The 26,922-nt window shown below is 63.0% G+C and overlaps 3 protein-coding genes and 1 long non-coding RNA gene across 10 annotated transcripts; 1 reads left to right on the top strand and 3 right to left on the bottom strand.

Annotated features, from left to right (window-relative positions):
- Positions 1 to 817: 817 nt before the first annotated feature.
- LOC114499967 (interferon-induced transmembrane protein 3-like) lies at positions 818 to 7,277 on the bottom strand. Of its 5 annotated transcripts, none has more exons than XM_036029934.1 (3): positions 7,066 to 7,277; positions 1,560 to 1,736; positions 818 to 1,065 (listed from the first exon to the last, which is right to left on the bottom strand). In XM_036029934.1, exons 1-3 carry the CDS (start codon positions 7,135 to 7,137, stop codon positions 874 to 876), a joined length of 441 nt encoding a protein of 146 aa, XP_035885827.1. In that variant the 5' UTR covers positions 7,138 to 7,277; the 3' UTR covers positions 818 to 873. The 5 variants fall into 5 exon arrangements, with proteins under 5 accessions (XP_035885827.1, XP_035885826.1, XP_035885828.1 ...); XM_036029933.1 differs by lacking the exon at positions 1,560 to 1,736 and adding an exon at positions 6,267 to 6,393 and having other exon boundaries at positions 818 to 941; positions 6,889 to 7,251; XM_036029935.1 differs by lacking the exon at positions 1,560 to 1,736 and having other exon boundaries at positions 6,889 to 7,277.
- A 1,231-nt stretch (positions 7,278 to 8,508) lies between these two features.
- Positions 8,509 to 22,257, bottom strand: LOC118501424. Its single transcript, XR_004904079.1, has 4 exons — positions 21,918 to 22,257; positions 12,941 to 12,947; positions 10,387 to 10,388; positions 8,509 to 8,522 (listed from the first exon to the last, which is right to left on the bottom strand). It is a non-coding gene; the product is annotated as an uncharacterized LOC118501424 (long non-coding RNA).
- LOC114499595 (interferon-induced transmembrane protein 1-like) lies at positions 8,883 to 9,810 on the bottom strand. The gene is made up of 2 exons (XM_028515905.2): positions 9,610 to 9,810; positions 8,883 to 9,111 (listed from the first exon to the last, which is right to left on the bottom strand). The coding sequence occupies exons 1-2, from the start codon at positions 9,793 to 9,795 to the stop codon at positions 8,920 to 8,922; spliced, it is 378 nt and encodes a 125-aa protein (XP_028371706.1). The 5' UTR covers positions 9,796 to 9,810; the 3' UTR covers positions 8,883 to 8,919.
- LOC114499176 (interferon-induced transmembrane protein 3-like) lies at positions 17,322 to 26,669 on the top strand. 3 transcript variants are annotated; one of them, XM_036029936.1, is made up of 3 exons: positions 17,322 to 17,627; positions 18,177 to 18,248; positions 26,436 to 26,669. In XM_036029936.1, the coding sequence occupies exons 1-3, from the start codon at positions 17,442 to 17,444 to the stop codon at positions 26,517 to 26,519; spliced, it is 342 nt and encodes a 113-aa protein (XP_035885829.1). In that variant the 5' UTR covers positions 17,322 to 17,441; the 3' UTR covers positions 26,520 to 26,669. The 3 variants fall into 3 exon arrangements, with proteins under 3 accessions (XP_035885829.1, XP_028370910.2, XP_028370913.1); XM_028515109.2 differs by lacking the exon at positions 26,436 to 26,669 and having other exon boundaries at positions 17,378 to 17,627; positions 18,177 to 18,504; XM_028515112.2 differs by lacking the exons at positions 17,322 to 17,627; positions 18,177 to 18,248 and adding an exon at positions 25,412 to 25,809 and having other exon boundaries at positions 26,364 to 26,669.
- The last annotated feature ends 253 nt before the right edge of the window (positions 26,670 to 26,922 follow it).

The raw sequence follows: 26,922 nt of genomic DNA, 5'->3' as shown, positions 1-26,922 counted from the left end.
CCTGGGGCACTCAGTCGGACACCTGGAAGCCTTGAGGAACTGGTAAAGAGCTTATCCTTTTAGTATTTTAAACTGATAAGAACAGATATTACACTTCATCTTACCCAAAAGGCTGGGAAGTGACCATTTTCAAAAGATGTTAGAGGGGAGAAAAGGGTGAGGGATAAACACCAACGTGTATGTGTCTCTTTTTCGCCCCTCACCGGGTCCCTGGCCTGCAACCCAGGCATGTACCGTGACTGGGAATCAAACTGGTGACTCTCTGCTTTTAGACCTGCACTCAATCCACTGAGCTAACCACGCTGTTTTCAGCTAAGGTCTGGGTTTGTGTTCCACCTGAAGAGCAGGGAAACCCGGGGCTGTCTTGCCAGGTGGCCTGTGGACTCCCAGAGTCACGCCCCCTGCAGCCTTCTGGAGCTGATGCGGGCCGAGGGCATTCTGGACCAGGGCCTGCATGCATCAAATGCTCCCATATTGCATTAGGGCTCAGACCTCTGGGAAGGAGGGACCCCCACCCCTAACACTTTCCATTTCTTGCCCACAGCTGGGGGCCAGGTGCAGGTAAGGCCTGAGGACAAGCTCCACCCACTGCCAGGGCAGCAAGCAGGTGGGACCATGTGTGGTGTGGGCTCAGCCTCAGGGACAGGCTGGGACTCTCACGGGACCCCTCCCCAGGTGAGAGCACAACGTTGTCAGGTGCATGTCCTTTATTGCATTCGGTCGGGGACGCACAGCATGAACAGCTGTGAAGAGGTGACAGCCACAGGGTATCAGCAGCCACCAGAAGCCTCCTAACTCTTGGTGACATCAATATTTCTTCCATATCATCAGCGAGCCAGTCAATGATGAAAATTACCATGACGGAGATGATAACTAATAGCCTCCTCCACCCTGCATGCCCTGTGCTATTACACGATAGAATGCCGGCAACACCACCAACAGAAGAACAATGGATCCTATGGTCCCAAGGATGCCTAGGACCAGGGCTGCGATGTTCAGGGACTTGGCGGTGGACGCGTAGCTCTGGGCCCCAATCACGTCGCCCACCATCTTCCGGTCCCTGGCCTGGGGGAGGAGAGATGGTCAGGGGGGCCTGGAGTGGAGCCGGGAGAGCCAGCGGCTGTGACTCAGGTCCTGCCCTGCTGGTCCCTGCCCAGAGCCCTCCCCCTGCCCTTCAGCCACATCAGGACCCTCCTCTGCCTGTTCCCTGGAGCCTGAACAGGTCAGGGCCAGGAGGTCCCTCCCTCAGAGCCCCTCAGCCTCTCCAGGGGTCCCCGGGGCACCTCCTCTCACTGCCCTGGCCCCTCTGCTGGCCACATCCCACCAGGGGTGAGGGCGTGGGAACCCCTTTATTCTTACTGAGAGAGCTAATTTCTGGCATGGTCAGTAGGGAATTACTTGGAGTCCTGGGGACCAGGGCTGACCCTGCCACCCCCATGTCCCCGGTACAGACTCTCTGTGACTTGTACAGGCACATGTGCACACACACGTGCAAGGGCTCCCCAGTCCCCAGGGCCCTGTGGGCAGGAGGACCCCTGGGGGCCCACACACCCACCCACCTTCACGGAGTAGGCGAACGCCACGACGCCCAGGCAGCAGACGTTGAAGAAGACCGTGTTGAACAGGGACCAGACGATGTGGTCGGGCACGGCGGTCTCAGGCTGGATGTTGACCACGGTGGTTGTCACGGGCGCTGAGATCTGCGGAGCCCCCAGCACGGCCACCTCGTGCTCCTCCTTGACCACATCGTAGGATGGGGGGACCTGGGCGTGGGGGCCAGTGAAGAAGTGCTGGGAAGTGCCGCTCATGGTCCCTAGACAGAGCGGATTCCTCCGGACCCGGGAAAGATGAGAGTTCAGTGGGTGCTTCCTCTCTTTGGTACTTTCGATTTCTCCAAAGTTTCCTCTTGTAGCTGCTTGGAAATTGAGGATTGGCTGTGCCCCAGGAGGACCGCCTTAGTGGAGTGTCAGGTTACGCAGATGGGGGGGGGCGGGGGAGGCTGAGGGCCTGGGGGAGGGGGACTTTGTGTCTCCACACTGCAGACAGGCCTTGCCCCAGGCACACTGGTTCCTCCTCTGCAGTGTGATGGGGATGATTGTCCAGAGTGGGAGTCACTCTCCTGAAGGGCAGCAGCGCTTTCACTAGCAAGTATGCTTCTTGTTTTAATTTTAAAATATTAATTCACTTAAAAACAACAATTGTATCCCTGGCTGCTGTGGCTCAGTGGATTGAGCAGCAACCTGAGAACCGAAGGGTCACTGGTTCAGTTCCAGGTCAGGACAAGTGCCTGGGCTGTGGCCGGGGCAATGGCTGGGAGTTTGGGAGACACAGGCAGACATGACACCCCCACCCCCGGCGGGCTCCCACTACTCGGTGCCTGGTGTTGCATTCAGCAAACTCGAGAACAAATGTGGGAGACTTTCAGGGTATCAAAGACGTTGCTTTATTGGCCAAGTTTAACCTGCACAGGGGCGACCTCTCAAAGTGTCCCGAGACAGGGTACCCACAGGGGCTCCAGATGAGAGTGTCGCCCCGAGCGCTCACAGTCAGGTTCTCATATAGGGGTTTTGGCGCGAGCAAGCAAGCAAGCGTTTCACGGGAGCTGATGTGGCAGTTAGCTATTTGCTTACAGAGACCGCGAGAGGGAACAGGGTAAAATTCAAATTTTTAAAACTAAACAAAGCATTGCTTATCTAGCAGCCCCAGGGGGGATATCTGCACGACACAGGACGTTTGCTGAACGACACTTTGCACTCTGTCTCCCTTGTTAGTTCCTTTTAGCTACAATGCGGTTTCTGTTTACTAAGGTCACATTTAGTTCTAAATTTTCCTGTTCCCAACACCTGGGATCCTGAGGACGCCAGCAGCACCTGCAGCCTCTCCCATGGAAGGGCCATGCCTGCTGTGCAGACCCAGGTGGGTAGCAAGGGGGGCCTGCCAGCACTCACTGGGCAAAGCTGGCCTTTCTGTGCCCTTGAACCCTCCGTGCACAGGACCCTGTCCCCAGCCCTGACCCCTCCCTCTCAGGCCACAGGCGTGCAGACTACCTCCAGTGGGGCCACAGCAACCTGAATGCTTCAGGCAAGTGTCCCGGGAGGGGAGGTGCAGCTGCACCCCCCTCCTGCACCCCGGCGATGGTTGCAGGGCAACCCAGCTGGGATGTGCATCACGTGGCCGGCCACAGCGGTGACAGGGTGACTCCAGGTGCCTCCCTCCCGCCCGTGGGGACTGGCTCCAGCGGCAGCAGGCGTCCCAGGGAGCCGAGACCGACGCCCCGGGGCTGTGCCCACGCTGCGCGCCAGGGCCCCCGACTCTGTGCTGGGGCCACGGAGCGGGCCCTCGGTGTTCCCTGCGCCCAGCATGAGGAGGCCAGCCCCAGGGTGCCTGGGGCTGCCCTGCTGACGCCACAGCCCCTCCCAGGCCTCCCCACCCCGCGCTGCCAGCAGCAAATGAGCAGCGCCCCCCACCTTGTGCTGGAGAAGAAGCCCAGACAGGTCCCAGGTGGGGTTTTTGAAGATTTCATTTATTTATTCTTAGAGAGGGGAGGGGAGAGCAAGAGGAAGCCGGATCAGTTGCTTCTCATAGGCGTCCCGACCAGGCTTGACTCTGACGCACAGCCCAGGCTCGTGCCCTGAGCGGGGATCGAACCGGCAACCTTAGGTTTTACCAGTGACACACGACCTAGAGCCGCTGGCTCGGGGCATACCTGGGACAGCCTTTCACAAGTGCCAGTACCCCCATCCGCACCCCCTCCAGCCACACCATTGACCCCTCCCCCCGTCATGGCCCTGAGGCAGCCTGTTGCTGCCTGGTTTACATGCGATCACCAGGTGGGAGCCCTGGTCCCCCTCCTGTGCTCTGAACCTGACCTGGTTTAACCTCTAAGGACACTGGCCTACCTGGGCCCATAGCTGCCAGTGCCCAGTGCCCTGGGTCTTCAGGACAGGGAGGGGCCCGGCCCCTGCATTCCCGAAGCCCCGCCCACAAAAGGCTTCAGCTCACAGCCACCCACCTGGGCTGCGGTGCTCACCTGTCTGCAGGTCCCTCTGGAGCCCCACCCACCACCCTGCCCAAGCCTGGGGGCCTGGAGGGGAGAAGGGCCAGTGGCAGCCCTGGTGGGCCCAGGACACTCCAGGACCCCCAGTGGAAGGGGTCCTTTTCCTCCGAACTGTCCTGAGGCCCGGGAACTCCCCTAAGCATTTGTGGATGCTCCAGTCCCTACCATAAGGATGGCATTTGGGTCCTTTCTGCCCCTGGGAAGGGACCCTGCAGGCACCTTTCCTACAAAAAGAGAAAGAACAGAACAGACAAGGAAATGCCTGTCCCCTCGGGGAAAGGCCGGTGGCAGGTCCTGGGGGCCACCTGCGTGGGAAGCCCTCTGCTCAGCCACCCCCTCCCACCTTTATCTAAGCCCTCTGCATGGCCTCTGCTTAGAAAACACAGGTGTTTGCCTTGCAAGAAGAGTCTGGACAGAGGCAGACACATGACAGTCACTGCAGTCCAGGTGTCAGGGAGCCTGGGTCACCCTCTGGGTGGCAGGGTGGGCAGAGATGACCCCTCACGTGGAACCTACAGGCTTGGCCTGGCCAGTTGGCCCTGGGCCTTAGCAGGATGGGTGTCGGTGTCTGGGGCCCTTAGGAGGTGTGGGTGAGGGTGGGGGGCCCACAGCTGGGGCCCAGGACACAGGAAGTAAGAGGGAGGCTGGGCGGGCCAGGCTCCCAACCCTCCTGCCCCACTGCTTGTGGGCTGGGTCTGCCCTGGGGCACTCAGTCGGACATCTGGAAGCCTTGAGGAACTGGTAAAGAGCTTATCCTTTTAGTATTTTAAACTGATAAGAACAGATATTACACTTCATCTTACCCAAAAGGCTGGGAAGTGATCATTTTCAAAAGATGTTAGAGGGGAGAAAAGGGTGAGGGATAAACACCAACGTGTATGTGTCTCTTTTTCGCCCCTCACCGGGTCCCTGGCCTGCAACCCAGGCATGTACCGTGACTGGGAATCAAACTGGTGACTCTCTGCTTTTAGACCTGCACTCAATCCACTGAGCTAACCACGCTGTTTTCAGCTAAGGTCTGGGTTTGTGTTCCACCTGAAGAGCAGGGAAACCCGGGGCTGTCTTGCCAGGTGGACCTGTGGACTCCCAGAGTCACGCCCCCTGCAGCCTTCTGGAGCTGATGCGGGCCGAGGGCATTCTGGACCAGGGCCTGCATGCCTCAGATGCTCCCATCCTGGGTCAGGGCTCAGACCTCTGGGAAGGAGGGACCCCACCCCATTGTTGCCCCAGCTGGGGCCCAGGTGCAGGTAAGGCCTGAGGACAAGCTCCACCCCACTGCCAGGGCAGCAAGCAGGTGGGACCATGTGTGGGGTGGGCTCAGCCTCAGGGGCAGGCTGGGACTCTCACGGGACCCCTCCCCAGGTGAGAGCACAACGTTGTCAGGTGCATGTCCTTTATTGCATTCGGTCGGGGACGCACGTGCGCATGAACAGCTGTGAAGAGGTGACCGCCTCAGGCTATGGGCAGCCACCAGACGCCTCCTAACTCTTGGTGACATCAATATTTCTTCCCTATCATCAGCGAGCCAGTCAAATTGAAACCGGGAAAGACACCGGCGTTCGGGCTGCCTGACACCGCCAAACCAAATAAGCAATGACAGCGACTGAATTCTTTACGGGCACTTTATTCAGAGGGTCGGCCGTCTGAGAAGAGGGCGGGTTCGCACCCTAACAGACCGTCTTGTCTTTTCTTTCCAGGCCAAGGTGTTTATAGCAGGGAATACACAAGATGTGGTGAGGGGTTGAAAGTCAAGGTGGATTGGGTAAAAGAAACTGCAACGTTCCTGTCCTGGGCAGTTAGCTGTTCCCAGGGGCGGGTGGTCGTCTGCCCCTCCCTGAAACACAAAGGCCCGGGTGCCCCCACTTGGCCCCAGGCGGTGCTCTTCAGCGGGGCCCCAGGAGGTCGGCTGCTTTCCCAGGAGCCAGGACGGGCCTTACTGATCTGTAGGCTCTGAAACGGAAGCTTTAACATATGCATGACTCACTAGGCCCATAACTTTTTACCTTAAACTAAAATTTTCCAACTTTAAAGTCCCCTATCAAAATGACGGAAATGGTGATGGCAGGGATGATTCCAGCATATTTAACAGGGAGGCCCAAGGCCAGTGGGTGGGGAGGAGGAGGTTCACCAGCCGTGGGCAGCCACTAGTAGCCTGGGTGGCTGCTTGCGGCCTGCGCTATTGCTTGATAGACTGCCGGCACCAGAAACACCAGAAGGACGATGGATCCTATGGTCCCGAGGAGGCCCAGGACCAGGGCACACACGTTCAGGCACTTGGCGGTGGACGCGTAGCTCCGGGCCCCAATCACGTCGCCCACCATCTTCCGGTCCCTGGACTGGGGGAGGGGAGACGGTCAGGGGGGCCCGGAGTGGAGCTGGGGAGAGCCAGCGGCTGTGACTCAGGTCCTGCCCTGCTGGTCCCTGCCCAGAGCCCTCCCCCTGCCCTTCAGCCAGATCAGGACCCTCCTCTGCCTGTTCCCTGGAGCCTGAGCAGGTCCGGGCCAGGGGGTCCCTCCCTCAGAACCCCTCAGCCTCTCCAGGGTCTCAGGCCACCTCCTGCCCCTGTCCTGGGCCCTCTGCTGGCCACATCCAACCAGGGGTCGGGGTGTGGGAGTCCCTTTGTCCTTTCTGACAGAGCCCTGGGATTACGTGTGAGTCAGTAGGGAATTACTTGGAGTCCTGGGGACCAAGGCTGACCCTGCCACCCCCATGTCCCCGGTACAGACTCTCTGTGACTTGTACAGGCACATGTGCATACACACGTGCAACGGCTCCCCAGTCCCTGGGGCCCTGTGGGCAGGAGGACCCCTGGGCCCCCCCCCCACACCCACCTTCACGGAGTAGGCGAAGGCCACGAAGCCCAGGCAGCAGACGTTGAAGAAGAGCGTGTTGAACAGGGACCAGACGATGTGGTCGGGCACGGCGGTCTCAGGCTGGATGTTGACCACGGTGGTTGTCACGGGCACTGAGATCTGCGGAGCCCCCAGCACGGCCACCTCGTGCTCCTCCTTGAGCATCTCGTAGGATGGGGGGACTCCGGCGTGGGGGCCCGTGAAGAAGCGCTGGGAAGTGCGGCTCATGGTGCCTAGACAGAGCGGATTCCTCAGGCCGCGGGGACTCAGTGTGCTCCGTGGGTGCTTCCCCTCCTGGCTACTTTCGGTTTCCCCAAAGTTTCCTTTTCCTGAGGTTTGCGAAACTCAGGATTGGCTGTGCCTCTGGAGGGCCGCCCGGGTTGAGTGTCGGGTTACACACGCACCGGGGGAGGGCACCGCCCGGGCCTGGGGGCTTCCTGTCTGGCCACTGGAGTGGGGCCTGGGCCCTGGTACCCTGGTCCCTCCTCTTTGTCTGCGGCGCGATGGGCCCCGGGGACGTGTCTGCAGTGCAGGGTCACCCTCCTGAAGGGGAGCAGTTTCACTAGGAAGTACGGGTCTTTAACAAAAGGATTATTTTAGGCTAGTTGTTGTTGAAAAGCCAGGAGCTCTGAAAGGAAGTGGAAACGCCCCAAGTAGAAATCTTGACACTTTCAGGGAGTCTCTGCCCGGACCAGGGAGCGGCGGCCTCTGTTCCCCGGAGCCGCTGTCAGTGCAGAAGACGAGGCGGTCGCTGGGGCTGACAGCCCTTGTTTCCTGGGCTTTCCGTGGTCACTTCCCACAGCTGGCCTCCAGTGCCCGCCCCCGCGCCCGCCAGTCGCGCTGTGCGCCTCCCTGGCGCTGCCGGTCAGGGTGGCGGCTGGGACCTCCCTGGGACTGCCGGTGCTCTGGGCCTCTCGGGGGTGCGCAGGAGGCACCAAGTCATTAAACTCGCGGCCCCTGCTGTTAATCTGCGTCCCACACAGGCCTGTCCCAGCCCAGAGCTTGCCAAGGGTGAAGGAATCCATGTTATGTGCCGGATGCTCTGAAAGGGCAAATCTCACAGGAGCAGGGTCCAGAGCTGGGGAAGTCTCCCGGCCGGAGCAGGCAGCGCCGAGAAGCTGGGAGGCCCGGAGTGTCCAGCGCTGCCTGCTCACCGGATGAGCTTCGGGGTGTTAAGGGGGTGGGAACGGACGCGGGCGTGTCATCGCCGCAGGGCTTCGCGGCGTGGCCCTCCGGTGTCCCGGCGTCCGCCTGGGACCCGCCCGGACCGAAGACCCTCCGCTTCTGGAGTCCAGCCCCGCCTCGGGTCCTGGCCTTGTGCTCGCAGGCGCACGGGTTCTGGGTGTGGCCGCAGGTCACGGCTGAGGTCACGGTCGGCTCCCTCTGAAATGCCCTCGGCGTCCCGTTAAATCGGACGGTCCGGCTCTGTGCGTGTCGCTGGCCCCACGCAGGGCCCTCCTGGTTGTCGCAGAGGCCTCGCTGGCAGCCCCGGAGCGAGCCTGCCTCTCAGCCCGCGCTCGGCTGCGCCCACCCAAACGAGGGTCGGAGGTGTCCCGACACCACCCTGGGTCAGGGGTGAGAGCGCCTGCGGCCTGGCTTGGGGGAGTCCCCCGCTGGATGAGGACGGACGGGGAGCGGGGCCGGCCTTCCTCCCATCCTTCATTTGTGCTTCACCGAAGTCTGTTTTCGACAGTTCGTTTTCTCTGTGTTCCTCCCTAACCATTCGCCACCCTCCCGCCCCCTTCCGCCTCTGCCCACCCCGGGACCGCCCCCCGCAGCCGGCAGCCTGCTCTCCGAGAGTCTGGCCTTATCTCGTGCTAGCTCAGTTAGTTCCCTAGATTCCACGCACGACAGAGGCGGCGGCATCGTCACATCCAAGGGCACTTTATTGGGTTCAGTGGGGACAGCCACGAGGGAGCACAGCGCTGCGAGGAGGGGTGGGCGGCGGGGGCAGGGTGGGAGGGGTGGGGGCAGGGCCGGGAGGGGTGGTCCCTCTGCCCTGGGCAGGGACTAGTAGCCTCTGCGGCCCCACATGCTCTGCCCTACTGCATGATAGACTGCCGGCACCAGAAACACCAGAAGGACGATGAATCCTATGGTCCCGAGGAGGCCCAGGACCAGGGCCGCAATGTTCAGGCACTTGGCGGTGGATGCGTAGCTCTGGGCCCCAATCACGTCCTTCACCATCTTCCGGTCCCTGGACTGGGGGAGGGGAGACGGTCAGGGGGGCCTGGAGTGGAGCTGGGGAGAGCCAGCGGCTGTGACTCAGGTCCTGCCCTGCTGGTCCCTGCCCAGAGCCCTCCCCCTGCCCTTCAGCCACATCAGGACCCTCCTCTGCCTGTTCCCTGGAGCCTGAGCAGGTCCGGGCCAGGGGGTGCCTCCCTCAGAGCCCCTCAGCCTCTCCTGGGGTCCCTGGGGCTCCTCCTTCCCTTCCCCTCACCTCACCAGTGGTCAGGGTGTGGGAGTGCCTTTGTTCTTTCTGGGAGAGCTAATCTCTGAGATGATCAGGAGGGGATTGCTTGGAGACCTGGTGAAAAAGGCTGACCCTGCCACCCCCACGCACCCGGTACAGACTCATCCTGATCTGTACCCACACACCTGCACACACGTACACACATGTGCACACACACGTGCAACGGCTCCCCAGTCCCAGGGGCCCTGTGGGCAGGAGGACCCCTGGGGGCCCACACACGCACCCACCTTCACGGAGTAGGTGAACGCCACGAAGCCCAGGCAGCAGACGTTGAAGAAGAGCGTGTTGAACAGGGACCAGACGATGTGGTCGGGCACGGCCGTCTCAGGCTGGATGTTGACCACGGTGGACATCACAGGTCTTGATCCCTGGGGCGCTCCCAGCACGGCCACCTCGTGTTCCTCCTTGGTCATCTCTGGCTTCGGGGAGCAGGCGGGGTCTCAGGTGAAGAAGCTGGAAGCTTCCTGAAGCCGAGCCCTGAGCAGGGAGGTTTTAGGTGCTGGGTGAGCGCTGGGCTGGGGGCTGCCTCTCCGGGGTAGTTCTGGTTTCTCAGGAGTGTCTGTTCCCTGGAGTTTTCAAGGCTGGCGATCTGGCTGTGTCTCAGGTGGGTGGGACACATGACTGAGTGACCCATCAGCCTGGAAGGTGGGGGGAGGAAGGCACGTGGTCTTGGTTTCCTGTCCTTGCCTGAGGCGGGACTTGCCCCCTCCCCGGGCGCTTGGAGGGACTGGTCACACAGTGAACCCTGCAGCGCCCCGCCGGGTCCTCCCGCCCCAGGCTGGTGTTTTTCCACGACAAAGGTCCATCTTTTTCTTACGGGGGGGGGGCCTGTCTGTTATTTTTGGCTTCTGTGCTGACACATCTCTGGAATGTCAGGTTTCCTTTTGCTGGGCCTAGCCAAGCAGAGGCAGGGCACCGACCCCTGAGACCCCCTCCGCATTGCTGTTGTCCTGTTAGCCGTTAGCTGGTGACTCCCCTGCCCCCACTCACATGCAAGAAGTCACGTCTGTCGCTGCACCTTTTACACCCGGCCCCACAGGTTCCCCGCCTGAGTCGCTTTCTCCCGCCGGATCTGTCACCAGCGGAATTCAGGTAGCCAAACCCCTTACGCCGCCCATTTTGGTTGTTGTGGGTAAGGACTGCCGCTTCCCTGAGCACTTCTTCCGTCATTTGAGATTTTGCCTCTAGGCAACTGCTGTTTGGCTCGAGTAAACACAAAAATTCCTACAAGTTTGGACGTTTCTCAGCCAACAGAGCTCTGGTGGGCCCTGGGGACCTTTCCCAACTTGGACACGCACCCCTGCCCCCTCCCCAGGCCCAGGGCTTTGCAGGTCTCACTGTCCCCAGGCAGGGCCCCTGCGAGCAGTCACACGGACCCCCTCCAGCTGGGGGGGAGCCCCACCCCCACAGCCCACCTCTCCTCCGCTGTCACAGGCCTCCTGCACGATGTCCAGGCTCTGGGTGAGGTTGGGTGCCTCCTGGGTGCAGCCTGCCAGGACCCTGCCCCTTGCCCTCCTCACCCCCTGAGAGATTGCCAGGCGAGGCAGAGCGGGGACACCAACCCTCCCTCCTGCCTTCCCCTGCCTTGTTGGCGCTGCACTTGGTGGCCCTGCAGTGTGGGGGTCCTCCCTACCGCCTCCCATTCCTCTTACTGCCTCCAGGCCTGCTCGCCCCCCGGGGCTGCGTGGGGGCGGGCTCTCCCTCAGCCTGACCCCAGCCCCGGGTCCCTGCACAGCAGGTCTGGAGCCTTTCTGCCATGAATTCCTGAGGACCCGTGGCCAGAAAGGAGGGGTGAGCCTGGGGCGTTCATGGAACTCGGAGCCTCCATGGGCCGCGGGCCTAGGGCCGGCGCTCCTGTGAACGTCCTCACAGGAGCACCCTGTCACAGCAAACTTGGGCCGGTCAAGGAGCTGGAGGCCGGCTCTTCCTCCTGTGGAGTCCAGGCTCTGGGAGGTCACCAGGTGGCATCGTAAGGAAAAAGCAGGTCTGCACAGGGGCTAGATGGCAGGGTGGTGAGGGGCGACCAGGGAGCTGCCGAGGCCCACGGGGACCCGGTACCACTAGGAGCACACGCCAGGGGTGGGCCAGGCATGCACACCCTGGGGTCAGGGGTCAGGAGTGCTCAGGGTGGGGGGTGGGGACACACAGAGGGGCTTCAGAACTGTCAGCAGGACTTGGGGGCGGCCCTGTGCTCCTCAGGGGGTGCTGCTCACTGCCCCTGCCCCAGGACTGGGTGCTAGGGGTGGGGCAGCTGAGAGATCTGCCCCAGAGGAGACAGCACCAGGCGCCCTCTGCCCCTCGGGTCCCTTCTCAGCTCTGGTGGCCACAGGCAACCTGGGGCAGGTCCGGGAGGGGCCGGGCAGGGTGGCTCCCACACTTTCAGGGCCAGCTGTGTGAGTGGCTGAGTCAGGCCTGCGCTCCCCACCTGTCCTTGCTCTCCCCAGCAGGGGGCCTAGGAGGGTGTCCCCTGCTGCCAGGACCCTGCCTGGCTGTGGGGAGCAGAGCCCCCCTGGTGACCTTCCTGAACCTGCGTGTCCCTGACCCCACCCGCCCTGAAAGCCGCCCCCTCCCTGGGCGTCCTGGGGCCACAGCCTCCAGCCCGGCTCCCCTCCTTCCTGGAATCTTTTCCTGGCAGGACCAGGCGATTTCAGAAACAAAGTCTGATGAGTCACGTCCCAGCATTTCCGCTGGCTGTAGCCTGGGGCTCGGGAGTCTGTGTGGGGCACCTGGAGCCCGTCCTCCTGGGAAATGGGACACCCTGACAGAGAGGCGCACAGGCCACAAAAGTAGCACCTCACTCACGGCTAACCTGTGACCCCCACCAGATGGGCTCCCATGTCCCCTGAGAGCGCGTGCCCCAGTCCCGGGGGCAGCTGCCTCGCTCTGGGCACCGGCCATCCCTCCCCTCGGGGGTCAGCCCCGTCCTGACTTCCTGTGAGCACCGGGAGCTGAGTGCCCTGGCCCCGCAGCGTGGCCGGGCTCGAGGGCTGCGCTGTGAGCGCCGCTCTGTAGGCACCCCGCACCCACCCTGCAGGGGCTGGTGGTCTCCAGGGGCGGGCGGCACTGCTGCTGGGGGCGAGCACCTTGGGGTGAGGCTGTGCTGGGAGCCTCCTCAGAGTCTGGCTCTCCTGCGGGGACTGGGGGACCCACCTGGTTGGGGCGTGGAGTCTCCTCCAAGGACTGGGCCCACTTCCAGGCCCTGCTCTGGGGACGGGGACTTGGGGCCACTTCTGCATCAGCCCCGGAGGAAGGGCCTAGCTGGGCGTGTTGGAGGGACCAAGCAGGCTGATCAGAACTCTGTCGTGAGGGTTTTTAAAGGCTGGGCGTTTAGCCCTGGCTGCTGTGGCTCCGTGGGTTGAGCCCCGGCCTGCGAACCCAACAGCCGCCAGTTTGATTCCCAGTCAGGGCTCAGGCCTGGGCTGCAGGCTGGGTCCCCAGCTGGGTGTGATGTTTCTCTCCCTCCCTCCCCCTCTCTGGTAAAGTAAGTGCATAGAATATCAACGGAGAAAATGAAGGCTGGGGGTCAGAGGAGGCTCAGGCAGGGTGGCAATGGCAGACTCGCCATCTCTATGCTGATGTGCCAGCATGAGATGACTCCCTGCACTTCCTGTGTGGTGGGCCTGGGCAGCAAATGGCACTGATTAGATTTCTGCTCTCTGTCTCCCGGAGTGGGCGGTGGGAGCTGTTGGCCCTGTGGTTGGGGGGAAGGGCCAACCATTTGCTCCTAAGTGTCCTTGCTGGAGGGGAGATGGCATTACCTCGATAGCTGCAAAGTGCTCCTTGGACTGTCTGTCTCACCGTCCCTCTTCCGCTGTCCTGCCTTCCTCAGTGAGACCAGAGAGGGGAAGGGAGCGTCCCAGGGCCCGGGGCCAGGAGGGGCACGGCCCTGCAATGAAAGGTCTGCCAGGTCTAAGGACAGGCACCTTACCTTTCACTGCAAACATCTTACTCACCCAGAGACCCTGGGTCTTTCCATTTCCTTATCAGCACTCGAGAACGTTTGTTCAGTGCGTTTGCAGAGAGAGAGAGAGAGACAGAGACACAGAGAGAGACAGACAGACAGACACTGGTTGCTGCCTTCCCACCCAAGCCCCGAGAGGACGTGGAGCCTACAACCTGCCCAGGTGCCCTGACCGGAAATTCCAACAAACTGCACCACACGGGCCAGGGCCACGCTGGGCCTTTTTCCAGGAGAGGCTCTGGGCCCAGCCGCCTTCAGTCGGGGGCCTCACCACCCCCAGGCCACGAGGGGAAGGCCAGGCAGAAAGGGATAGGGGAACTGGGGGCCTCTCCCGGGTCCCTCCAGGAGCAGCCTCTGAAGACCTGGGGAAAGATGTGGAAGCAAACAACCTTGTTTGATCGTCAAAGCAAAGCTCCACTGCCAGGGACCAGCACATCTCCAAGGCCTGGTCCTTGTCTGCGCGGGTCCCCAGGGCAGGCACCCACTCCAGGCCCAGCCACCCTCAGCCTGCCAGCCCGCCCAGCCCACAGCCGGGAGTCATGTGGGCCTTTGATCGGAAACAGCTCCTTTGCTTTCCCGGACAAAGTTCTGTTTTGCCCTCCTTTGGGCTTGTTTCCCTTCCCACTCCTGCAACTTTCTGGACTTGAACGCAGAACTGGAGCCCAGGTTCTTTGGCTCTCAGCTCCTTGAGGGAAAAGGTCCTTTGTTTTCTGCACTGGAGTTGACAGACGACGTTGGATTGGCCTCAGGCGCGCACCCCAGTGTGATGGGCAGAACTGAGCGATCACCCCCGGAGACCCAGTGCCCACGCGACACCACCCTTGGTGCCCGTGGGACTGACTGTGTTCCCTGGGCTGCGCCTGACACCCCGAGACTGTTTGTCACCCGACCAGTGCTCCCCGTCCCCTCACCTTTCTCAGCGGCCCCCAACCCTGCCCCTCTCCCCGTATCTATGGGTCCTCTTCTCTTCTCCTTGTTAGACTCCCCACACGTGGGCTCGATTTGTCTGTCACTGTCACCGGGGCTGCCACAGGAAGGCCCACGCACCAGGGGGGCCACCATCCCCAGGGCAAGCGCGCTCTCTGCCCCGAAGCCACCAACCCCGGGACTCAGGGAAAGCAAAACGGCTCTCCGGGAAGCGCGTGGACGCGGACGTGCCCGCCACGCCCCCAACCCCGCCCTCTGGCGCACCCTGCCGCGGAGCCCGCTCAGTCACGCGCCTGCGTCCTGTCCCCAACCCCCCTCCTGGGCCCCGCCCTTCATCCCGATCCTCTCCACAGCCCAGCACAGTTACTCCGGGGTTCCGCCCCCCACCAACCCGGGTGCCCCTCCCCCGTGACCCGCAGGCCTACTGAGCTCCACGGTTACAACCACTTGCCAGGGCTCCTCCCTGGTGTTGCTGACCTTGGACTCCGGGCCGCCGCCCAGCCCCATCGCCCAGGCGGGAGGCAGGCCAGGGCAGGTTCCAGTCTGTCCCAGTTGGCCCCGGGGGGCCCGGGGGTGTGTGGGGGGGCCAAGCTTACCTCGTCCTTCGCTCTCTGCAGAAGAGAGCACAAACTCACAGAAACAAAGTTGGTGTAAAAGGGAGTGTTTACTCAGAGTGAGGGAAAAGAAGACAAATTATAAGTTTAAAACTCAGAGAAATCCCTCGAACACACAAAGTGTGGAGAACAACATAATGTTTTCATTCATCAGCTGCCCGATCCATCCCATAATACCGGTTGCTGCCTCGTTTGGCCGCTTACTCGGAGGTCACCTCGGTGTTCGACAATTGACACCGTGTCCCCCAGAAGTCCTGGAGCAGGGGTCCCCACCCCCTGGCCGTGGACCCAGGACCAGTCTGGGGGCTGTTAGGGGCCGGCCGCACAGCAGGAGGGGAGCGGCGGGAAGGCGAGGGGAGCTCTGCCCCATTAGGGCCTGAGCACCACCTCCAGTCCCCCACCCCAGCCCCGTCTGTCCGTCCGGGGAAAACTGCCTGCCGTGGAGCCGGTCCCTGCTGCCGGCAAGGTCGGGCCGGCCCTGGAGGCCTTTTGTCTGGAGGAATTGACTGGGATCTGCTTTCCTTCAGCCCCGGGGCCGCCCGCACTGCTCAGGGCACACGGGAAGCTTCCTGCACCCAGAGCAGCAGGAGATGTGATCGAGTCCAATGCACAAGGTTCGTGTTTCAAAATAATTTCCAATTGTGTGCCGTGTGCCGTGTGCGGTCGGCAGCACTTGCTTGGGCTGGCGGGGGGTGGGGGCCAGCGAGGGCCCCGGCTGGCTCTGCCTCCACACGGCCCCTCCGTGCCGCAGGGCCGCATCCATCCCCCAGGGGGCCTGCACCTGCGCCGTCAGCTCTGCGCCAAAGGCACGCTTTGTGCCTGATCTTCATGCCTGAAGGTGACCGAGTGAGGACACAGAAGTCACTGCCACCGAGCCACAAGTTCAGTGTCACTCCCAGAGCCCTGGAAAGGAGGGCCTGGCGGGTCCCGCAGGGCCACGGCCAGGGGAAGGTGGGGCCGGCTGGGCTGGGGGGCAGGAGGAAGGGAAGGACAGGCAGGTTGGGGAAGTCGCTGGGGATGGGCTGGTTGGAGTAATCCCAGGAGGCTTGGGCACAGGGGCTGTCCCCCCGTCTGGACCGGGCCCTGGGGTGGCGGGGCCTGGGGAATATCGTGGAGCTGTGCTGGGTAAGGTGGTGGCCAGGACTGTGGACTCAGCATCAGGGGTGTGCGATCCAGGTGGGCTGTTGTTTGGCCTTGTGACGCGAGGAGGCCAAGTGGACGCACAGAGGACCTGAGAGAGAGCGGGCTGAGGGGGAGCCAGCTGGGGGGCGGGGGTGGGTAGGGTGAGCTGGGGGCCTCATCCCTCTGGCCCCTCCATTCCCGGCAGTAAATTGTGTTCCTCCTTCCTCCCAGAACCACAAGCTCCTTCCCAAGGAGCGCTCACACGTTACCCCGTTAACAAATGCAGATGCGTGGGGTCATGCCAACAGACGCCGGACAAGCATCCCCGGAAACTCATGGTCTGTCCTCAGGAAGCTGGCTCAGCTGCTCGGAAAGAGGAAGGGGCCCCTGCCAGGCCGAGGGCAGTTGGGAGTCTGTGGGAGACGCTGGGAGGGCGAGGACTCGGGGGGCCCCCGGCACCTCCCCGGGAAGGAGGCCCGAGTGTGGCCGCTGAGCCGGGCAAGTGTGTAAAGAGGAAGCCAAACGGTCTCCCCTCACAGGCGACAGCGCCGGGGGTCCGCCCGTCGGCGCTGCAGACCCCTGGCGGGAACAGGCAGGGAGTTTGGCAGAGCTGTGGACTCGCGCTCCGTGTGGCGCTCAGCTGTCGCTGCACACGTCAGCCAGCACCTGTGTGGGAGAGCGGAGCGTCACTCACGCTGCAGGGGCGAGGCCCGGCGTCACCGAGGGGCCCTGAAGCACTGCCAGCAGGCCAGGAGACGCCACGGAAGGCTGGGTCCCTGCTCTGGACGCGGGAAAACAGTTCTCCAGCGAGACCCAAAAAGCACCAGCCCCTCCCGGGAGACCCTGGCCGTGCCGGGCACACTAAGCTGTCTCTGCACCAACGACACCGGCCAGAGTGACACCAGCCGCGGGGCAGTGGCCGGGGCAGCCCAGGGAGCTGGCAGAGCTGCGGTGTCTGGAGCGGTGAGGACAGGACGACGGGCCGCAGCCTGGTGGGAGCAGTGGGTCAGAGAAGTTGACCGGGAACCTCGGGGAGGAGGAACCAACCCCGCGTGGCTGACAGGACAGGCTGGGCTCAGCGTGATTAAGTACATGCTCAGCAGATGTCCCCAAGAAGATGCCACCCAGGGCCCCTGTTTGTTCACCTGGGAGGGGCCCCTTGCGGGACCTGGGGCAGAGCGACGCTGGGTCCACCCTGGAGAATGGGGCCCATAAACGTCTATCAGACACTCCTTTCCTCAATACTCCCGGGCACCACCCCATTTACCAATGCACAAACTGCAGGAAATAGACACTCCTGAGAAATCAGAACTACCCCGGAGAGGGAGGGGCCCCGAGCTCTGTCCCTGCACATAAAACCACCCTGCTCTGGGCTCTGCTTCAGGAAGCTTCTACCTATTTCACTTGAGACCTCACCGGCTCCCCAGATCCAGAGATGATCAAGAGGGACCAGGAGATGGCGAACTGGGGGACTCCCCAGGGCCCACCACCCGTGGTGTCCACCGTGGTCAACATCCAGCCTGAGACCACCGTGCCCGACCACATCGTCTGGTCCCTGTTCAACACGCTCTTCTTCAACTACTGCTGCCTGGGCTTCGTGGCCTTCGCCTACTCCGTGAAGGTGGGTGCGTGTGGGCCCCCAGGGGTCCTGCTGCCCCAGTGCCCCTTGATACTGAGACTTCAGACCAGACAAGTTTTCTCAATTAATGTGGGTGTGGGTCAGGTGGGGGCTCCTTCCCTGGGAGAGTCCGAGGGGGCTACACGGACACGCTGCCTTTGGGAGGGTCTGCACCATGTCCAGGGGCCTCTCCTTTCCATCCCAGTTGGAGAAATCAGGTCCTTCACACACCAGGCCCAGACCTCATGTCTGGTCCTGAAAGAGGAAAAGATCCTCAGAGATGCTGACCGCTGGTGGGATGTGGCCAGCAGAAGGGCCAGGGCAGGGGGAGGAGGTGCCCCGGGAAACCTGGAGAGGCTGAGGGGCTCTGACGGAGGGACCCCCTGGCCCGGACCTGCTCAGGCTCCAGGGAACAGGCAGAGGAGGGTCCTGATGTGGCTGAAGGGCAGGGGGAGGGCTCTGGGCAGGGACCAGCAGGGCAGGACCTGAGTCACAGCCGCTGGCTCTCCCCAGCTCCACTCCAGGCCCCCCTGACCGTCTCTCCTCCCCCAGTCCAGGGACCGGAAGATGGTGAAGGACATGATTGGGGCCCAGAGCTACGCGTCCACCGCCAAGTCCCTGAACATCGCGGCCCTGGTCCTGGGCATCCTTGGGACCATAGGATCCATTGTTCTTCTGGTGTTGGTGGTATTGCCGATACTCAGATATTCAACAATGCAGGCCAGGCAAAACCTCGGAGGCTCCTAGGTGCTGCCCTTGGCCGGGGCACCACGTCCTCCCCACCCCTCCCGGCCCTGCCCCCGCCGCCCACCCCTCCACACAGCGCTGTGCACGGACGAAGCTGTCCCCACTGAACCCAATAAAGTGCCCTTGGATGTGATGATGCCGATATTTCCTGGGCCGCTGCCCCTGCTGAGTGCCCAGCCTGCCCCTGAGACTGAGCCCACCACCCACACCCTGGCCCACCTGCTTGCTGCTCTGAGGGGGGCCCAGCTCTTTCTCAGATGTCCTTGGTTTCTGGTCTCCCGCTGGGAGCAGCAGCTGGGACAGGGCCCCAGGGAGGGGCTTGGTCCTTCCCAGTATCTGAGCCCTGATCTGAGGGGGGCTGGGTCCCGTTCACCCTGGGCCCTGAGGACAAGCCTCCCTGACCCCAGGCTGGCTGGGACAGGGGTGAGTGCTACAGACTGGTGCCCTGGGAGGCCATGGTGGTTGCAGGTCCCGTGCAGGGTGGAGCCCGGCCCCACAGCCCCTCCTGGGTGGTCCCGCCATGACTGTGCTTCCCCCAGCCCGCAGCTCTGTCTGTGCTCCCCCTCAGGGGACAGCAGCACAGGTGTGCTGGCACCAGGGAGGGACGGAGCAGGCAGCCCTGAGGGACAGAAACCCTGAGAGGAAGGACCAAATCCTCCCACCAAACAGGCTGGGCCTGCTGGCTGGAGCCTCTGCCAGTGCCTGGGAAGGGCCCCCCAGCCTCTGGGGACCCCCAGGCGTGGGGTGGGAGTTTTTTCCAGGGCCCCTGATGCACATGGGGCCTGGGGCTGTCCTCAGCTTGACCCGTTCCTTGCCTGCAGACCCTGCAGCCACCACGGAGAGGCTGGGGAAGTCGGGGGGCCACAGGCTGGTGTGTGGGGGGTGAACCTGTCTCCCCATGAACCTTGCCCTTTGGGGACCTGGGTTTGTCTGGGCTCCAGCTGTGGGGTGAGGTCAGTCCTGCTAGCTGTGGCCTGGGGGGCAGCCCCTCTCCCCCCTGTGGTCTTGTTGGGTCCTGGCGCACACACACTAGGAAGATCCTGACCCTGGCCCCCTTCCCCCCACACCCTGTTCCAGCCCGTGTGGAGCCCCGAGACCGCGGCCCAAAGAGGGCTGTGCTGTGCCTGCCATAGGCCTTGCCTATCAGGAGGGCGCCCCTTCCCCAGGGGTCCCACGACTGAGCAGGAGGGGGTCAGGCCCAGGGAAGGACAAGGGAGGACAAGGGAGGGGCGCCCTCACGTGACTGCGACCCCGTCCCTCCCCCTCCCCCCGGGGTTGGTAGTACGTCTTCTACGGGGCACCGGTCAGGAGGTGCACCCAGCACTGCAGCGGCCCGCGTCTGAGCGGCGGCGACTTGGGACAAAGGCGCCGCTAGGCCGGACACCTTCTGGGGCGGCCCGCAGACCAGCCGCGCTCCGGAGCTTTGGGGAAATTGCGCGGGCGCCTGCGGCTTCACGCAGGCGCAGTGCAGGCCCGTCCGAAGGGGCCGAGTGCCGTCCGTTGGGCTCCCCACGGCTCAGCCCACAGCCCCGAGTCCTGGGAGCCGCCCCAGCATCTCCGCCTGGAATGTGGGTGGACGAGGGTCACCTTCACCCAGGTGGGCGTTTCCAGGATGGTAGGTGGGGTGGTCTCCAGCCTGGGTTCACAGGGTTGTGGGACCCGAAGGTGGGCCAGAAGGGGCGGGGCCTAGCCTGCGGGCGAACAGAAATGGGCGGTGCACGCGTGTGGGCGGGGCCAGACCTAGGGGAGGGATTCACTGGTGTCCCTGCGGGGCTCTCCTCCCCCTCCCCTCCCCTCCCGGGAGCCCCTCCCCACGTCTATGCCAGTGTTTTCGGGACACAGGGAGGCTGGTCTGCCAGCGTGCCCTGTGCAGGACCATCTTCCCTGGCCTGACCCCTCTCCTGCTCAGACGTGGGACCGCCGGGGACAGCCTGAGATCCTATGGCTGATCCTCAAGTCCCCAGCCGGCCAGGCCCCGGAGCGTTAGTGCGCTGCGGTTGCGGGCAGAAGGGAGGTGGGGGTGAGGGTGTGCAGCGTCCACAGCTGGGGCCCTGGGCACAGGGAGGAAGTGGCAGTCCGGGCGGGCCCAGCTCCCAACCCTGCTGTCCCGCTGCTTGTGGGCTGGGTCTGCCCTGGCTACCCCTTAGTGCCCGACATCTGGAAGCCTTGAGAGAACCAGGTTCGGAGCCGACTTCCAGCTCAGGGAGCTTTCGTCCAGGTTGGGGCTGGGTTTGTCTTCCACTTGAAGAGCAGGGAAACCTGGGGCTGTCTTGCCAGGTGACCTGTGGACTCCCGGAGTCACGCCCCCTGCTGACTTCTGGGGCTGATGGGGGTGTTCAGGGCTGAGGGTGCTCTGGAGCAGGGCCTCTGTGCCTCAGATGCTCCCATCCTGGGTCGGGGCTCAGACCTCTGGGAAGGAGAGGCCCCCACCCCTAATTTTTCCCTTTGTTGCCCCAGCTGGGGCCCAGGTGCAGGTAAGGCCTGAGGACAAGCTCCACCCACTGCCAGGGCAGCAAGCAGGTGGCACCGGGTGTGGGGTGGGCTCAGCCTCAGGGGCAGGCTGGGACTCTCACGGGACCCCTCCCCAGGTGAGAGCACAACGTTGTCAGGTGCATGTCCTTTATTGCATTCGGTCGGGGACGCACGTGCGCATGAACAGCTGTGAAGAGGTGACCGCCTCAGGCTATGGGCAGCCAGCAGAAGCCTCCTAACTCTTCGTGACATCGTAACAACTGTGCTGAAGTTACACCAAGATCCTCGTGTGAATTACAATGAAAATGAACAGAATGACGCTCAATATCAGGGCACAGACGTTCAGGCACTTGGCGGTGGACGCGTAGCTCTGGGCACCCGTCATGTCGCCCACCATCTTCCGGTCCCTGGACTGGGGGAGGAGAGATGGTCAGGGGGGCCTGGAGTGGAAGCTGGGGAGAGCCAGCGGCTGTGACTCAGGTCCTGCCCTGCTGGTCCCTGCCCAGAGCCCTCCCCCTGCCCTTCAGCCACATCAGGACCCTTCTCTGCCTGTTCCCTGGAGCCTGAGCAGGTCCGGGCCAGGGGGTCCCTCCCTCAGAGCCTCTCAGCCTCTCCAGTGTTCCCTGGGCACCTCTTCCCCCTGCCCTGCAGCCCCTCTGCTGGCCACATCCCACAGGCGGTCAGGGCGTGGGAACCCCTTTATTCTTACTGAGAGAGCTAATTTCGGGCATGGTCAGTAGGGAATTACTTGGAGTCCTGGGGTCCAGGGCTGACCCTGCCACCCCCATGTCCCCGGTACAGACTCTCTGTGACTTGTACAGGCACATGTGCACACACACGTGCAACGGCTCCCCATCCCAGAGCCCTGTGGGCAGGAGGGCCCCTGGGGGCCCACACACACCCACCCACCTTTATGGACTGGTAGTACGCCGCCAAGCCCAGGCAGCAGAAGTTGAAGTAGATGGAGCTGAGCAGGGACCAGGTGATGTGGTCGTGCACAGCGGGCTCTGTCTGGATGTTGACCAGGGTGGACACCACGGGTCCTGGGCCCTGGGGCACTCCCAGCACGGCCACCTCGTGTTCCTCCTTGATCATCTCTGGCTTTGGGGAGCAGGTGTGGTCTCAAGGGATGAAGCTGGAAGCTTCCTGAAGCAGAGCCCTGAGCAGCGTGGTTTTAGGTGCTGGGACAGAGCTCGAGGCCCCTCCCTTTCCAGGGTAGTTCTGATTTCTCAGGAGTGTCTATTTCCTAGGGTTTACAAACTGGTGATTTCACTGGGTACGAGAAGGCGGAAAAACCCACGAGTGTCAGCTGACAGGAGAACAGAGTGCAGGGCAGCCTGCAGGGTAACGGCTGCTTCCTGCCCCTTCACTCAGGATGGCTCTTGTGGCTCCTTCGGGGCTGCGGTGGGTCCTGGGGCTTTCTCCTGCCCATGGGCCCCCCTTCCTGCCCCCTCCCCAGTCCCCATGCAGGGCCCCTGCACGTGGTCACACAGACCCCCTCCAGCCCAGGGGCAGCCCGGCCCCCACAGCCCACCCCTCCTCTGCTGTCACAGGCCCCCCTCTGACGTCCAGGCTCCAGGTGGGGTTGGGTGCCTCCTGGGTGCAGCCCAGGAACCATCCCCTGTGGCCTGTCCCCCCAGGGGGTCAGCAGGGTCCCATGACCGAGGACACGTGTGGACACCAGGAGGCAGCTGTGGTGGGACGGGGCATTTGGCGATGGCCTGGAAGTACAGGGCAGCAGGCTGTGCAAGCCCCTGTCTGCTCCGCCCTGCTGCCCCTCAGTGGAGCCCAGATGCGGGGGGTGGTCACAGGACCAGCTGGAGGGGACCAGATGAGTACCAACTCCAGGAACAGAGCTTGTCCTGAGGCCTGATTTTCACATGCCTCCCACTAGGAGCAATGAATGCAGTAAGTTTAGGGTGGGGGGTCCCTCCTTCCCAGAGGTCTGAGCCCTGACCCAGGATGGGAGCATTTGAGGCACAGAGGCCCTGCTCCAGAGCACCCTCAGCCCTGAATACCCCCATCAGCCCCAGAAGGCTGCAGGGGGCGTGACTCCAGGAGTCCACAGGTCACCTGGCAAGACAGCCCCGAGTTTCCCTGCTCTTCAGGTGGAAGAGAAACCCAGCCCCAACCTGGACATGAGCTCCCTGAGCTGGAAGTCAGCCCCGAACCTGGTTCTCTCAAGGCTTCCAGATGTCGGGCACCAAGGAAGAGGTGGCCCCTGGCAGACCCAGCCCACAAGCAGTGGGGCAGGAGGGTTGGGAGCCTGGCCCGCCCAGCCTCCCTCTTACTTCCTGTGTCCTGGGCCCCAGCTGTGGGCCCCCCACCCTCACCCACACCTCCTAAGGGCCCCAGACACTGACACCCACCCTGCCAAGGCCCAGGGCCAACTGGCCAGGCCAAGCCTGTAGGTTCCACGTGAGGGGCCGTCTCTGCCCACCCTGCCACCCAGAGGATGACCCAGGCTCCCTGACACCTGGACAGCCGTGTCTGTCACATGTCTGCCTCTGTCCAGACTCTTCTTGCAAGGCAAACACCTGTGTTTTCTAAGCAGAGGCCATGCAGAGGGCTTAGACAAAGGTGGGAGGGGGTGGCTGAGCAGAGGGCTTCCCACGCAGGTGGCCCCCAGGACCTGCCACCGGCCTTTCCCCGAGGGGACAGGCATTTCCTTGTCTGTTCTGTTCTTTCTCTTTTTGTAGGAAAGGTGCCTGCAGGGTCCCTTCCCAGGGGCAGAAAGGACCCAAATGCCATCCTTATGGTAGGGACTGGAGCATCCACAAATGCTTAGGGGAGTTCACAGGCCTCAGGATAGTTCGGAGGAAAAGGACCCCTTCCACTGGGGGTCCTGGAGTGTCCTGGGCCCACCAGGGCTGCCACTGGCCCTTCTCCCCTCCAGGCCCCCAGGCTTGGGCAGGGTGGTGGGTGGGGCTCCAGAGGGACCTGCAGACAGGTGAGCACCGCAGCCCAGGTGGGTGGCTGTGAGCTGAAGCCTTTTGTGGGCGGGGCTTCGGGAATGCAGGGGCCGGGCCCCTCCCTGTCCTGAAGACCCAGGGCACTGGGCACTGGCAGCTGAGGGCCCAGGTAGGCCAGTGCCCTTAGAGGTTAACCAGGTCAGGTTCAGAGCACAGGAGGGGGACCAGGGCTCCCACCTGGTGATCGCATGTAAACCAGGCAGCAACAGGCTGCCTCAGGGCCATGACGGGGGGAGGGGTCAATGGTGTGGCTGGAGGGGGTGCGGGTGGGGGTACTGGCACTTGTGAAAAGCTGTCCCAGGTCTGCCCCGAGCCAGCGGCTCTAGGTCGTGTGTCACTGGTAAAACCTAAGGTTGCCGGTTCGATCCCCGCTCAGGGCACGAGCCTGGGCTGTGCGTCAGAGTCAAGCCTGGTCGGGACGCCTATGAGAAGCAACTGATCCGGCTTCCTCTTGCTCTCCCCTCCCCTCTCTAAGAATAAATAAATGAAATCTTCAAAAACCCCACCTGGGACCTGTCTGGGCTTCTTCTCCAGCACAAGGTGGGGGGCGCTGCTCATTTGCTGCCGGCAGCGCGGGGTGGGGAGGCCTCGGAGGGGCTGTGGCGTCAGCAGGGCAGCCCCAGGCACCCTGGGGCTGGCCTCCTCATGCTGGGCGCAGGGAACACCGAGGGCCCGCTCCGTGGCCCCAGCACAGAGTCGGGGGCCCTGGCGCGCGGCGTGGGCACAGCCCCGGGGTGTCGGTCTCGGCTTCCTGGGACGCCTGCTGCCGCTGGAGCCAGTCCCCACGGGCGGGAGGGAGGCACCTGGAGTCACCCTGTCACCGCTGTGGCCGGCCACGTGATGCACATCCCAGCTGGGTTGCCCTGCAACCATCGCCGGGGTGCAGGAGGGGGGTGCAGCTGCACCTCCCCTCCCGGGACACTTGCCTGAAGCATTCAGGTTGCTGTGGCCCCACTGGAGGTAGTCTGCACGCCTGTGGCCTGAGAGGGAGGGGTCAGGGCTGGGGACAGGGTCCTGTGCACGGAGGGTTCAAGGGCACGGAAAGGCCAGCTTTGCCCAGTGAGTGCTGGCAGGCCCCCCCTGCCACCCACCTGGGTCTGCACAGCAGGCATGGCCCTTCCATGGGAGAGGCTGCAGGTGCTGCTGGCGTCCTCACGATCCCAGGCACCGAGTAGTGGGAGCCCGCTGGGGCGGGGGTCGTCATGTCTGCCTGTGTGTCCCAAACCCCCAGCCAGCGTTCCTGGCCAGCACCCCAGGCACTTGCCCTGACCTGGAACTGAACCAGCGACCCTTCAGTTCTAGGGTTGGCACTCAATGCACTGAGCCACACCAGCCAGGGCTACAATTGTTGTTTTTAAATGAATTAATATTTTAAATCAAAGAAAACAAGCTTACTTCCTAGTGAAACTGCTCCCCTTCAGGAGGGTGACCCTGAACTTCAGACATGTCCCCGGGGCCCATCACACTCCAGATGGGGAACCAGTGTACCAGGGCCCAGGCCTGACTCCACCATCAGGGACCAGAAGCCTCCAGGCCCGGGCGGCTGCCCCCCCCCCCCCCCCCCCCCCCCCGCCTGTGTAACCCGACACTCAACCCGGGCGGCCCTCCAGAGGCACAGCCAATCCTGAGTTTCGCAAACTTCAGGAAAAGGAAACTTTGGGGAAACCCAAAGTAGCCAGGAGGGGAAGCACCCACGGAGCACACTGAGTCCCCGCGGCCTGAGGAATCCGCTCTGTCTAGGCACCATGAGCCGCACTTCCCAGCGCTTCTTCACGGGCCCCCACGCCGGAGTCCCCACATCCTACGAGATGCTCAAGGAGGAGCACGAGGTGGCCGTGCTGGGGGCTCCACAGATCTCAGCGCCCGTGACAACCACCGTGGTCAACATCCAGCCTGAGACGGCCATGCCCGACCACATCGTCTGGTCCCTGTTCAACACGGTCTTCTTCAACGTCTGCTGCCTGGGCTTCGTGGCGTTCGCCTACTCCGTGAAGGTGGGTGTGTGTGTGGGGGGGGGCCCAGGGGTCCTCCTGCCCACAGGGCCCTGGGGACTGTGGACTTGTAGCAGGAGCAGTTTTCTGAGTGTGTGTGGGTGTGGGTCAGGTGGGGGCTCCTTCCCTGGGAGAGTCCGAGGGGGCTACACGGACACGCTGCCTTTGGGAGGGTCTGCACCGTGTCCAGGGGCCTCTCCTTTCCATCCCAGTTGGAGAAATCAGGTCCTTCACACACCAGGCCCAGACCTCACGTCTGGTCCAGAAAAATGAAAACCCCAGAGACCCTGACCGCTGGTGTGATGTGGCCAGCAGAGGGGTAAGGGCAGGGGGAGGAGGTGACCCGGGGACCCCTGGAGAGGCTGAGGGGCTCTGATGGAGGGTCCCCCTGGCCCGGACCTGCTCAGGCTCCAGGGAACAGGCAGAGGAGGGTCCTGATCTGGCTGAAGGGCAGGGGGAGGGCTCTGGGCGGGGACCAGCAGGGGAGGACCTGAGTCACAGCCGCTGGCTCTCCCCAGCTCCGCTCCAGGCCCCCCTGACCGTCTCTCCTCCCCCAGTCCAGGGACCGGAAGATGGTGAAGGACATGACGGGTGCCCAGAGCTACGCGTCCACCGCCAAGTCCCTGAACATCGCGGCCCTGGTCCTGGGCCTCCTCATCATATTTGGTGTCATCATCGCTGCCATCACCTGTGCTGTCATTTCTGTTACTTGACTGGCTCGCTGATAATATGGAAGAAATATTGATGTCACCAAGAGTTAGGAGGCTTCTGGTGGCTGCCCGTAGCCTCATGCTGTCACCTCTTCACAGCTGTTCATGTGCACGTGCGTCCCCAACCAAATGCAATAAAGGACATGCACCTGACAACGTTGTGCTCTCACCTGGGGAGGGGTCCCGTGAGAGTCCCAGCCTGTCCAGATGTGGAGCCCAGCCTGCACTCTGTGGCACCTGCTTGCTGCCCTGGGGCTGGGGTGGAGCTTGTCCTCAGCCCTTACCTGCACCTGGCCTCCAGCTGGGGGCATAAAATGGAAAAAGCTTTAGGGACGGGGCTTGGGCCACTTCTCCATCAGCCCCTGAGGGAGGGCCCCTTCCTTGCCTCCGATGGCCACCTGCTGGC

Source organism: Phyllostomus discolor, chromosome 6 (assembly GCF_004126475.2).
Source record: "Phyllostomus discolor isolate MPI-MPIP mPhyDis1 chromosome 6, mPhyDis1.pri.v3, whole genome shotgun sequence".
NCBI classification, from domain to species: domain Eukaryota; kingdom Metazoa; phylum Chordata; class Mammalia; order Chiroptera; family Phyllostomidae; genus Phyllostomus; species Phyllostomus discolor.
Note: the sequence above shows the minus strand (reverse complement) of the source record. Positions and strands in the feature narration are given on the sequence as shown.

Coding starts and splice junctions, on each gene's coding strand:
- LOC114499595 (XM_028515905.2), bottom strand. CDS start 9,795: ATGACCAAGGAGGAACACGAGGTGGCCGTGCTGGGAGCGCCCCAGGGA. Junction 9,112..9,609: donor CGTTCACCTACTCCGTGAAG/GTGGGTGCGTGT, acceptor CCCCTCCCCCAG/TCCAGGGACCGGAAGATGGT.
- LOC114499176 (XM_028515112.2), top strand. CDS start 25,561: ATGAGCCGCACTTCCCAGCGCTTCTTCACGGGCCCCCACGCCGGAGTC. Junction 25,810..26,363: donor CGTTCGCCTACTCCGTGAAG/GTGGGTGTGTGT, acceptor CTCCTCCCCCAG/TCCAGGGACCGGAAGATGGT.
- LOC114499967 (XM_036029933.1), bottom strand. CDS start 7,137: ATGAGCCGCACTTCCCAGCGCTTCTTCACGGGCCCCCACGCCGGAGTC. Junction 6,394..6,888: donor CCTTCGCCTACTCCGTGAAG/GTGGGTGTGGGG, acceptor CCCCTCCCCCAG/TCCAGGGACCGGAAGATGGT. Junction 942..6,266: donor AGGATCCATCGTCCTTCTGG/TGTTTCTGGTGC, acceptor CCATTGTTCTTC/TGTTGGTGGTGTTGCCGGCA.